General features: G+C 41.0%; 1 protein-coding gene across 4 annotated transcripts in view; it reads right to left on the bottom strand.

Annotated features, from left to right (window-relative positions):
* Positions 1-13,041, bottom strand: part of ZSWIM8 (zinc finger SWIM-type containing 8) — a 2,719,879-nt gene that overhangs the window by 124,876 nt on the left and 2,581,962 nt on the right. For 2 of the 4 annotated variants that reach the window (XM_044056095.1, XM_044056096.1), the window contains exon 23: positions 9,032-9,205. In XM_044056095.1, the coding sequence (XP_043912030.1) occupies positions 9,032-9,205 (174 nt within the window). The remainder of the gene's footprint in view (positions 1-9,031; positions 9,206-13,041) is intronic. The other 2 variants (XM_044056097.1, XM_044056098.1) reach the window with 1 other exon arrangement.

Below are 13,041 nucleotides of genomic sequence, written 5' to 3'. Positions count from 1 at the left end.
TATATTATTCGCCATGCAGCCAGATTTAAGGTTCTGAGTTGGCTGTGCAGGATCCGATTGTTTTGTTGGGTCAGAAGATGAGGAATTTGAGGTAAAGTCCAGGCTGGGCCTTGAGACAAACTCTTTAGGGTTGGGTACCAGTGCTGGTGTGGCCAGTCTGGGGCGATCAGTATCATTTATGGCTTCTCTTGTCTGACCTTTAGGAGTACCTTGGGGAGGAGAGGCAGTGGAGGAAAGGCATATACTTGTAAGGGTTTTCCTGCTGAATGATAGAGCATCCACCTTCCATGCTTGTTTGTGATAAGTCCTTGTGCAGAATCTCTGTAGTTGGCAGTTGTGAGGGGAGGCAATAGATCTATGTCTGGACATCCTCATTTCCTTGTTATCATGCTGAAGACTTGTGGATCTAGTTTCCACTCATGAGGGTCCATGAGGTTTCTGCTTAGTTCGTCTGCCAGAGTATTTGTCTTTCCTGGCAGGAATTGTGCTTGCAGATGCATTTGATAAGTCAATGCTGTGTTCCACTAGGTCATGGCTTGCCTGCAGAAGGGGTAGGAATGTGTGCCCCCTTGCTTGTTTATGTACCACATGACTGTAGTATTGTCCGTCTTTAGCAACAGTTGTCCTGGATGGAGTAGATCCTTGAAGGCTGTCAGGGCATTCTGTACAGCTACCATCTCTTTTTAGTTGATATGAAGATGCATTTGGCTTGTGGGCCACGTGCCCTGAATACATTTTCCTGCCAGGTGTGCCCCCCAGGCATAAGCTGATGCATCTGTTTTTAGTGTCTGTCTGGCTGTGGGTAAAGTGAATGGCTGTCCCTTGTTGTGGTGACAGGCCAGTGCCCACCATCGAAACTCCTGTTGCAGGCAGGGAATGAGGGTAATTAATGTTTCCAGGCTGTGGCAATGTTGAGTCCAAACACTTTTTAGATACCATTGTAGCTTCCTCATATGCAGTCTTGCATATGGAATTAGCAGAATGCCATAAAGCTCAAAGCCTGCAGAATTTTTCTAGCAGGTAACTGGGTTTTTGTTGCCATCTTTTCGAAGTAAGAAGTTAGTTGCCTTTGTTTGTCTGGTGTGAGATGAGCCATCTGGGCAGTTGTATTTAAGCTTGCACCCAGGAATATTATCTCTTGAGAGGGTACGCCAGATGCTTTAGTAGAATGTCCTTGCTCTCTGCTTGAATATGGAAGTCATCCAAGTAGGGATATATTTGAATTCATCGTTGTCTGCAAAATGCAATTACTGGTGCCAGGCATTTTGTGAAGACCCTGGGTGCAGTAGATAAGACAAAGGGTAGTGCATTGAGCCAGCTATGAATCTGCGGTATCTTCTGCAAGATTGTCTGATTGGGACATGCAGGTATGCCTCTTTGAGGTCCAAAGTTACGAGCCAAGCCTTCTTGCCCAACATGGGCAGAAGTTGCTGCAGTGTCAACATTTTGAATTTTGAAACGTCCAGAAAAGTGTTTAGAATAGACAGGTCCAGTATTGGTCTCCATGCTTTGTTCTTTCTGGGTACCAAGGAAAGCCTTAAGTAAAATCCTTGTCCCTGCTCTTGCTGTGGTACTGACTGAATAGCCCTCATGTCCATGAGATATGAAATTTGCTTTTGTGCCTCAGCCCATTGATTATTTGGCAGGTCTGGCATACCTTTTGCCTTTGGAAGGGTGTGAAAGTGGAACCTGTAGCCCTGAGAAACAATATTCTGTACCTATTTATCCTGGGTGATCACGTGCCAATTTTGTGAAAAAAGTGCTAGCTTTCCCCCTAAGGGTGCTGCCAAAAGATAAGTGCTTGGTATTGGCAGTGGGAAGTCATTGGGACTGTTTCCTATATGGTTGTGATTTGTCTTCTCTGCTTTTGGAGGTAGAAGCTCCCCATTGTTTAGGCCTGTATGAGCCTTGGGGCTGAGATCTGCCTCTAGGGCGTCTGTATCTACCTCTTTGCGGCCTGTCTGACACCGGAAAGGACCAATTCTTAGAAGGCTAGTTCCTGCTTAATCTGGGTGGCTGAACCTGTAAGAAATCCTTTACTGTCTGCATAGATTTAGCTTTATCCTACATTTTCTTTTTAACACCTCTTCTGCCTTAACACCAAACGAAGTATCATGCTGTAATGGAGCATCCAATAATTTTGCTTTAACATGATCAGGCAGATTCTGTTCCTTCAACCAAGCATGCCTTCGAATGACAGAGCCTGTAACAGCAGCCCTGCAAGAGGCTTCTGGTGAATCAAAACCACATTGCAAAGTATGCTTTCCCACTTGTTCAGCTGCATGCAATAAATCCTGCATTTCCTTGTTTTCAGAACATTCAGAATTTGTCAGCATTTTCTGTTTTAGCAGAGACATTAAGTATTGCTGATATTTAAGCATATGAAACTGGCAATTTAAAGCCCTTGCAGCCAAAGTAGCAGAGGTATAAACTTTTTCCCCCATCTGTCCAGTGCTCTAGAATCCCTATCAGAGGGGACAGGATTTTTTGCAGTGGAAGCCTTGACCCCTTTGGGACCCTGAGATATAGTTTCTGGGTCAGCAGCAGGGTTTTTATATAGACATTTATGTGAATATGTAACCCTGTAGTACCTATCTGGCTTAACCGGTGCAGGGGTAAAGAGTCAGGAGACAGAAAATACATCATCTACAATGTCTAGTACAGGTGGAACAGCAAGAGGTCTGTGTTGAGGCAATAAAAGAAAATCCCTGAGCCTTTTCTTAGATTCTGAATAATCTTGGCTCTCCCACTAGAAATGCTCCCTCATGGTGTGCAGGGTTTCCCCAAAAGAATAGTCCTCAGGAGGAGAGGCTGAAGGGATAGATTCTTCAGCATCAGAGTCCTCATAGGGAGGAAAAGAGTATCCCTGTTCTGAAGAGGAGTCAGAAGAAATGGAAATCTGATCAGAGGAATCATATTCAGTGTTTTGCCTAGGCCTCTTAGGAGGGGGATGGGAACCCCTGATCAAAGTAATTAGGTCTTCGGCCATTTTGAGCATCTGTTTCTTAGGCATGGAAGTCTGTCCTGGAGAATGCTGTACTTGTTTCTTTGTCCTTAAAGCTGTTTTAGTCTTTGTCTTGGATGCTGAGGTTGGCTTGATATAAAGCTGTGTAGGTCTGAAAACACCCTCAAAAGCCAATGCCTGCTCAGCGGCTCCGGACCCATCTGAGGGATTAGTTTCCAAAGGCCCAATACCTTGAGTATCCAGAGGCCTAGTTATCTCCACGTGGGAGTTGGAGGAGGCCTGTGACTCTGAGGTAGCGGATGTCAGGGGCTGCAAAAGCGCCTCACTGAGAACCGGTGACTGGCCTAGAAGAGGCTTCGTCATCTGTTTTGGACCTCGGATGCCTGTCCTTTTCTTTTTCCTTGTGCTTTTTATGAACTCCGGTCGTCGGCTGTTCCAACGGCATTATATAGTTAAACCTTCGGCCAAAGTAATGAAATGCAAAATCGTACCGACGCTTAATAGTGCATTGGTTAAATCTAGCACAAAACCGTCAAATAGCAACGTTGTGGTCAGGGCCTAGGCAAGGAATACAGTAAGAATGAAAATCCTTATGAGGTATTTGCTTCCCACAAGAAATACAATTGTTAACTTTTTCTGACATTGGTCTGGAGCAAGAAAAAAGTTTCCCCAACGGGGTACTTAGCTTTATTGAAGACTTCGGATCTGAAATTCAATTTCGAAAATCTCAGGAGTCGGCCGACCAGCACTTGCGAACTGCTTTTGCTTTGGGCACCGCGCGGCAAGAAAGACTGAAGAAAATGGTGTCGGCTGCATCTTATACACCCCTGGCGCACTGATGCAGGGAAGAGGCGACAGCAACCGACGCCGGACCAGTACTTTGGAATTCAGGCCGACTGCGGGTAGCCTGCCAGCAGGATAACCCAAGTGTATTGACTGCAACAGTGAAACACGATGAACATCAGATATCCCTCTAGTCAAAGTCCCAATAATAACTTCAAGTGCTCATTCATAACCTACAAATCCAACACCTCAGGTTAAAACCATTTAACATATGGGAATGCACTGATCCTTTTAACTGCATGGGTTAAAGTCCATTAGAATTCCAAGTAAATATCTTCATGCAGCATACCCTAACTTCAATGGGGGGGAGCAAGCTATTTTTGCCTGACTTGCTCACAGGTTTCAAATGGGCAATGGCATCAAACACGGACAACAATTCATTAAAACTTATAGCCATGCCTGCCTTAGATGTTCCCCAAGTGACATCAGTTTCTCAGTTATTAAAAGTCTAAACCCAGCAGACATACTACTCAGGAACATAAACAGCAGCAGATACCTAAAGAGCACTACATACAAACAAGAGATGCTCTCTCATGTTAGTGTCGCCAAAGGGTGTGATACTCTCCCATACTACAGCCCTATCAGCTTGAACCAATGGTCAGACATTACGTATGCACTACTTTGTGAAAACAGCCATTTGGTTCAGGCACTAATCTCGTCTTGGCCACTGCCTCCTCTCCTCTTAAGTGGTTCCAAAATGGTTAATTCATTATACTTCAGCAGCAAAAAAGCAACAACATAACACGAAAAAATTGTCCTATAACATACATGTCTCAACATTTCTACAGCAGAAATCCATTCTGCTAATCCACTTTTCTAAATAACATATTTTAATTATGCTTGCCATGTAAAGAAACAGTAAGAAAAATAAAAGTAATACCAGAAATCTCCCACTACCTGTATTAGTGTCCGACACCCCTTGGACCACCAAAAATCTGTGTTAAAGGCTGTGGTCTCTCTCATTACAGTAGTATGCTTTAAATATAAACCAAATATCCGTACTGTACACAACACATTATGTAACTCTAGCTTGGATTTCATGGCAGTTTTAGAAGTCTTTGAATGAGTACAGATGATTTTTTTTTTCTAAAACCAGGGTCTGTCTCAACACATCAGCATAATGGTACAATGTCAGTTGCTCAGGATCCCCAGCTCTTCTCCACCATTATTTTATTTGATGCATTCCGTCTGACTGGCCAAAGTTAGTCATGTGACTTCACCTCCAAAGATAACATTAGGTATATTTCTTAGGAAGGATGTCTCCTTCCACTACTACAGCTCATTATTTTTCTGTATCCAACTGTACACTAACACATTTACAAAGAATGTTCTATTTTAACAGCAAGACTATAATTAATCATTATACCCAAACATAACCCACATCAGTGAAAACTTATCCCGTTGATTGCTGCTAACCACTGCCCAATGTTCCAGAACCAGAGCAAGTACAAAGTTTACCTGTTTCTGAGGCACAGTGAACGGCTTTGCTTCCAGTGGTAATAGTAACTTTAAAAATGTAGGGGTACTTCAGGAGATAATATCACCTGGTTTGTAGTCACAAAAAGCATCCAGAAACTGAGTCCTCTTCTGCTTTGTGATTCTTCAATATTCATTTACTTTAAAAACATGCTTTTGTCTCCAAACATACAGATCTTACCCAATTTACAAATCAGGGACATTTGTTCCCTTACTGCATACAACTCCAGTCTATGATCTGCTCAGATGTTTCTACTCTCATCACCACCAGATATAAACATCCTGTAGGCTGAATTAAACAGACTATACTGTTAAGCCCAACCACTTTTCTAAATGCTGCTGCATAAAATTTATTCAGTTCTGCCCTTTGATTTTTTTCATCAATCACAATTACTTGCAGATTTTTCCTTTGTGTGCAACCCCTGATATCAGCTTGCTTCTCATGTATGACTTCAATTTTAGGCCTCTAAATGAGCAAAACAATTACATGTTTTCATCTTGTTCCAGGAAAAGGACTACATTAGAAAGTTCTGTCAGCATCCAATCAACTTCTGCATCGATGGTTACTTTCCTAGCCAGAAAATCATAGAATTTCATATGGCCTCCACCAATATGAGGTCTAAAGAAGTCTTGGGTAGATCTTCATTATTTCGGGTTGTGGTACAACATGAATCCTTCTCTTGGAGGAGGAATTTCCCCATGATATCATCAACTATGCAGCTCTCTTAGCCAGCTTTGTGGTGTAGAGGGATAAAGCCATGACTAATTCACAAGTGAACAGCATTCTAATGGTGGCACAGATACCTGTAGGAGCTAAGGGGGAAGCATCTGCTGTTGTCTTATCCATTGTGGAGAGAGGTGGGGCAGCTCTTGCCCACCAGACTGGTGACAACTGACAGGAGCACTAGATGTTTACTTGATGAAACTCAAGTCTATCGAGCCTGCAATGTGCAAGTTGCACAGTTAGTCAAGGGGACAGCTACATCAGAGCTCAGAAGAGCTGCCACAAGGCAGTAGGGTGCAAGCTGGCCTGCTCTCTACCACTTCTCTCGCAGCAAGAGGAAGAGCTCGTGGGGGATTCCCAGGCAGGAATAAATGCAATGCAGGACTTCTGTCTCACCTGGGAATTCTCATCAACTGCAACCACTGACTGAATGGGCTGACTGGGTGTACATGGAGGAGTCACTGACCTGGTTCTTCAGGGGGGGGGGGGGTTTAAACACAGAGATGCTCTCTTGCTCTATCATACCTTTATTTTTATTTTTCCACTTCATTTTTTTTCCCAAAGGAGGACATTAACTTTACAGACAGCTGTTAGTGTAAGATTTGAAAAGGTTTAACTGTAGTTAATTCTCTTAATAGTTTTGTAGTTTGAATAAGGGATCAGCTTGCAAGTTCTGCTTTTGCTTCAAAACTTCATAGTAGAAGTATTCAAGAAAGTACAGTTGTGTAAGTAAACTTACTATAACAGTAGATGTCTGAATGACCACTGCTGCAGTTGCCTAAGCTATATGGGTTATATCCTGCATAGGATATAACAGCCGGCTAGCTTCCAAAACTTCAAGGCACCTTCCAAGGCCAAAACTGTCAGCTAGAACTAACTGGACTAAAGGTCAGCTTTGGGCACAAAGCCTTTCTATAGTCTGCATGCCAACTGAGGGGAATGGGGCTATGTCCTAAGAGAACATTGCTAAGGAAAAAAAAAAAAACATGTTTCACACCCTGGCAAAAAGAAAGCCAAAAATGAGAAGGAAGGAAGGAGGGGACTGGCTACTGCAACTGTGATTATTCAAACATTTACTGTTAAGTGTTAAGGTAAAGCTTATTTACACAACTAGACTATTTTCATCATTATGATCACTGCTGCAGTATCCTAAGCTATATGGGTAGATTACCATAACTTAACAGAATTGGGAGGTGGAAGGAGAAGGGTTCAGGACCCTCTGCAGATCAGTAATAAACCTGGTAAAGGAATCTAGATTATAATGCTTTGCAGAAGTATGCAGAGAGGACCAAGTTGCTGCTTCCAGAAAAGTTTTAGAATCCAACCCTTTCCAAAAAGCCATAGATGAAGACAAGGCCGTGATAGAGTCAGTCTTGACCCTGCCTGGAACAGTTTTTGTTTGGTGGAAATAACAAAAGGTAATGGACTGAGACAACTACTTGAAAATAGTCTGTTTTGCTGGCACCAGCTAGAAAACCTTTTCCATTTGCTAATACATGATTTTAATAGCAAGCTTTCTTGCCTTTATTAATACCGGATGCAAGTCTTCAAAAAACAGGTGCTTAAAAGGGTATTAATGCTCTATCATCCAGACAGAAATGCACAGTTGTTTGGGATCAGGATGTATCTAACTCCTAATTTTTGGCGAGTAAATCCAGTCTATGAGGAAGCTTGTGGTAATGCTCCCTGGCCAATTCCAAAAGAATGGAGGAACAACACTGCTGCCTCAGCCAGAAGAGAGTCACCACAATGACCTTTGGGAGTTCTTCTGAATTCAGAAGAGCTCTGGAAATCAGTGAAAAGGCATACAGGAATAATCCTGTCCAAAGAAAAGAAAAGAAAAGCCATTTGTCTTCCAGGCCTTCTTGCATGGAGTCCTGAACAGAATTCTCCTAGCTGATTGCACAGAGAAGAAGCAAGCAGATTTACTTGTGGTGTTCCCCATGTATGAATCACATCCTGGAAGACCCATGATCCAATTTCCACTCATAAGGGTCTGCCCTGGAGTTGCTCAGTTTGTCTGCCATGCAGTTTTTCTCTGATGGGATGTAAAACAACTGTAGAGGGAGGCAGCGCTGTAAAGCTATGCCCCATGCTATCATGGCTAGTCAGCACAGGGGTTAAAATTTGGCTCCCCCTTGTTTGTTTACGTACCACATCACTGAGGTATTTGCCTGTGAAGACTTGAAGAGGTCCCAGGGATGAAAGATGATTCAGGGAGTTGAAAGTCTCTCATGTTTGTGTTTTTTTTCTGCATTATACGTCCAGTGATATTGCCGCAAGCACAGTCCTTCATGACTGACTATTTTGAAACAGGAGGGGAAAATGGAAGACCTGGATTCTCTAGCCCCAGAAGGTAATATAAAAGTAATTTCAAGCAACTTTTAACAACAAAAGTGAAAACACACACTCTCATTTATAAGTACATACAAGTCACAAGACAGTCAACAAAAACACTTTTTTCTAGTTTAAAATTAATTATTTTTCCAAAAAAGTAAGTATTCTTTAAGACAAAAAAAATAAAGTGGAAGGTTTTTTGGAAAGTTTTCTCCTGGTATTTATCTGCCCAGCAATGCAACACAGTTAGCCATCCATCGATCTTTGAAAGCATGCAGAGGAGTGCTCTTATTGGCAGCAGGAAAGCTCTGGAGGGCTTGGTGCCCAGACTGACTTTTGTTCACCTCAGTTCAAGCTGGCAAACGGTGCGGGTGCATAGAAAGTGCCCTGAAACTTTGAAAGTTGTCCAGTTATTGTATCCTATTCTAAGATATGATCCATGCAGCTTAGGCTACTGCAGCAGTGATCATAATGATGAACATATTACATTTTTGAACTCTGAATATTAATTCCACTACTTCTTGTGTGCTCAGATAAATATAAACTAGATCACTAATGCAGTTATAGGATAAAATGATTCATTACACACTCACCACTTCTCTGCATAGATTTGCAATTAAACATGTCTGCATCCTAACCGCCATCAAACAGTTTTTGGATTAATTCTGAAATCACTCATTTCTTACCAACTCTATATGCGGAGTGAAGGTAGTGGAGACCTTGGGGGCTTATTGGCTGGCTGTGCTGTTCATCTTCCGAAGGAAAACCAGCTGGCACTAGTGAAGGGGTCTGTGTTGACAATGGAGGTAAAGACGTTCCCTGAATAGCCTGAAATGTTGAGCCAGTGTGTACAGTACCTACTTGAGAAACACAAAAACACATTAGATTTTAATTCATTAAGGTTAGTGTAGGAATACAGTTACTTTAAAACTTAAGACTAAAAAAATGGCCAGCAACAGCTCACAACAACAACAATCTTAGGCTATCAGAATGTCAACCAGGAATACATGAAATTAGCATCCCATAACAGCTTTTCATTACTTGGGAAGAAAGTAGGGAAAACAGATACCAGTTCACTTCTAGCACAGACCACAGGCTAGCAAGGCTTTAACAGCTGTACCATATCACAGGATTTAAGTGCTTACCCTGCAAATGTAATATATGAATGCTGAACTGATTCAGAACAACTTCCTTCCCCAAACAGTGATCAACTGGTTAATAGCTCTAGATGAGGACTTCCAAGATGGCTGTACATTGAGTAACAGCTTAATTCTAGCTCTCCCACTGTGAAAATAGAAACTCAGCAGAGAAAACGAGTGCACTTGTATTTCTGGTAAATTTCAGTAACGGGTTAGTAAGTGCACTGCCTGGATGCCAGGAAAAAAATAAATACAGAGGACCTGAAAGAAAATCTGCTACAAAAGGTGAGGAAAAACACTGACTGGAAAGAATACTGCAGCTGTTCAACAAAAAGCAGTGCAAGCTCCAGACATGACTTTTAGTAACCTAGAAGTATAAGAGAACTGCACACAGGCCTGATTAAAATAAATGAAACACTGATGGGAGTATATCAAGCTTTAAACAGATATTAAGATGACATGATAAAACTGCAGAAAACAGATGTCGAAATGAAGAAAAGGCTGTCTGAAACTCACAGAACAAGAGGAGGAATAAATGCAGAATGCTAAACAAAAAATAAGGGATTACCCATGACAATATGTACGAGTTTAGAAAGACTGTTGTTAAGCAACTGTTTTTTGATAACTCTGGAGCACAAAAACTTTTAGCACAAAGATTCAGGCAACAGAAAGTAGAAAGGGCTGTTGGCAAGCTTAGGGAGCCTATAACAAAGAAGATAACAAGCGATCCTGTAGAGGTACAATAAATATTTTGAAAATTCTATGAAAGTCTGTATAAAGCAGAGAAATATGAAAATCAATAAAAAGGTCCAAATGGAAATGTTTATAGAAGAATTAAATATGCCAAGGTAAGAAGAAGAAGATGATGATGCTCAATTGCTAACACTTAGGATAGGAGGAGATGAGATAAAAAAGGGGACATATAACCAATTAGCAGGAAAGTCCCCAGGAATAGATGGTATTCCTGGTGAATTTTGGAAGCTAGGAGGGGAAAAAAAATTATATAGATACGGAAGGTTTTGTTTAACAGTATTTTAAGAGGAGGAGAAATGCCAACATCCTGGAAGAAAACGCTGACAGCTGTAAGACCTAAACAGGGTAAAGACCCATCAGATCCAGCTTCATACAGGTCCATTTCAGTACTAAACCATGATTATAAATTGTTTATGTCTATGTCTTTAATAGTTAAAAGAATAGCAAAAGTGATGCCTATATATATATATATATATATATATATATATATGTATATATATATATATATGTATATATAGATATAGATCAATGTGGTTTTGTGGAGGGAAAGCAAACATTTGACAACATTAACAGAACACTGATGATCCAGCGGGAAGCAGAATGTAAGAAAATACCATTGTTGGTGGTGGGTCTTGATGTAGAGAAAGCATTTGACAGAGTAAGCTGGGACTTTATGAGCAGGGCAATGGAAGCATTTGGATTCCCTGATAAAACTAAGGTTGATTAGGAGGATGTATGAGGGATTGGACGCAAAAATTAAAGTGGGTGGGCTCCTCTCTGATAATTTCTGCTTGAGCACAGGAACAAGGCAGGGGTGTCGTCTTTTCTTTTTATTTGCATTATATTTAGAATCATAAGCAAAGAAAACAAGGGACTCAGTAATTCAAAGCTATACTTGGTATAGTAGTCAAGAAAAGCTGGCTATATTTACAGATGACATTATTTTATTCCTGATAAAACCAGAAAAGGACATTTAGGTGTTGTGGAATATTTTCAGACAGTTTCAAATCTTTTTGGGATACAAAATTAATGAAGATAAGAACTTGGATTAAAAATGAGTCTGGTGTGGCAGTTAAGGATATGTGGGAAGAGACTAAAAAAGAAGTTATGTGCTCACCATAACGTTCTATCTGTGTTGTCCATTTTTGTTCTTCCTCAACTGATTGGTTCTCATCCGATCCCTTGGATCCAACTTGACCACTGCTAAAGCTGGTGGCAACCAAAAACTCTCGAGCTTCTCCCTTACCCATAATGCACGAACCCAAATTACCTCATATCTTGTTTGCTGATTTACTAGAAAGGAAATATTTGTAGGCAAATTGGAAAATACCTAACTTGACTCTGCTGGTGTGTCACCCCCCCCCCCCCAAAATAAAAAAATATATAACAAAAAATAAAACAAATAAATAAAAATAATTAAAAAACAGCATAGCTCTCAATACATCGGGGATAAATCTCAATAGAATCAGGGACAAATTTAGAAATAAGTGACATGGACAGTTTTAAACTACTAGTACTATTAACTTGAAACACTGATAGAAAAAAATTAACATGAATTAATATACATTTTCTGAAGTAAAATAAGTCTGTAAATCTAATTATTGTCATTATTAAGTGTAAAAAGTTGCCAGTTTTAGCAGGAATTAACAGACACAGTTGAGAAGAATGTAAAACAGCACACGCAACGCACACTACTTGCCCTTTGCAGAAGTGCAATCACAAAGCAAAAACAATGTCAGCACTGCCCTTTGCAGACTCTATTAAGACAGTATACCGAAACAGTCTTTGACGTTAATAACTTCTTTACTTCTGTAGCAGTGTTGTTGAACTGGCTCTTGGCACAAAATAATTCAATGCACTTCACATGAGCAATGAATGCAAAAGCAGTTTCTTTGGTAACTTGGGTGTTGGTGAACACTGGCGTGTTACCCAAAACGTTGTGGTGTGTCACATTTGACACAGGTGTCACAGGTTCACCATTATTGCGTTAGTTTGTAAGGAAACTCTACCCTTGTGAAAAATCAAGTATGGAGGTTTTGAAGACGATGCCTGAATCTCAGTAATTTGTCTGGCAGAACTAATGGCTACCAGAAAAATTGTCTTTCAAGAAAGGTATTTAAGGTCACACTTAGCTGCTGGTTCAAATGGGGAATGAATAAGAGCTTGCAGTACCAGATTCAGGTCCCACAGGGGAGTATGGTCTTTAAAAGGAGGTCTTGGAAGAAAACTGCCTCTCAAAAAAGATTTGCAGAGCTTATGAGAAGCAACCGAGAAACCCTCAAATCCAATGTGAAAATTCAATATAGCTGCCAACTGAACCTTAACTGTTGAGGAACTAGCTTCTTCTTTAAAAAGTATAGCCAAAAATTCCAGGATGTTATGTATGGGAGCTGAAACAGGATCAACATTATTTTGACAAACCCAGTAAACAAACCTTTTCCATTTACTGGAGTAGAGCTGTCGTGTAGAGGGTTTATGGGAAGATAAAGGTAAACGTCAGACAGGTGGAGAGAGCATAGGTTGTCTGGCTATTAGTGGAATTGCAGAAGCCAGGCCGCCAGCCTGAGCTTTGATAAATCATGCCTCTCGAGACAGGTGGCCTGTACTCGGATCCAGAATCCAAGGTTGGTGAAGTAAATTAGGCCAAAGAAGGAGAACCAAATCTGTTGAGGCCAGCAAGGTGCAGTGAGAGGCTGACTTTGTTCTTCAACATGGCAGCTTTCTGTATGAATTTCAGAATTAGCGGAATTGGAGGACAAGCATAAAGTAGACTGGGGTCCAATCGTGAAGGACAGCATCCCTTG

This window comes from Protopterus annectens, chromosome 14.part0 (assembly GCF_019279795.1).
Source record: "Protopterus annectens isolate FY-2018-M chromosome 14.part0, PAN1.0, whole genome shotgun sequence".
NCBI lineage: Eukaryota > Metazoa > Chordata > Ceratodontiformes > Protopteridae > Protopterus > Protopterus annectens.
Note: the sequence above shows the minus strand (reverse complement) of the source record. Positions and strands in the feature narration are given on the sequence as shown.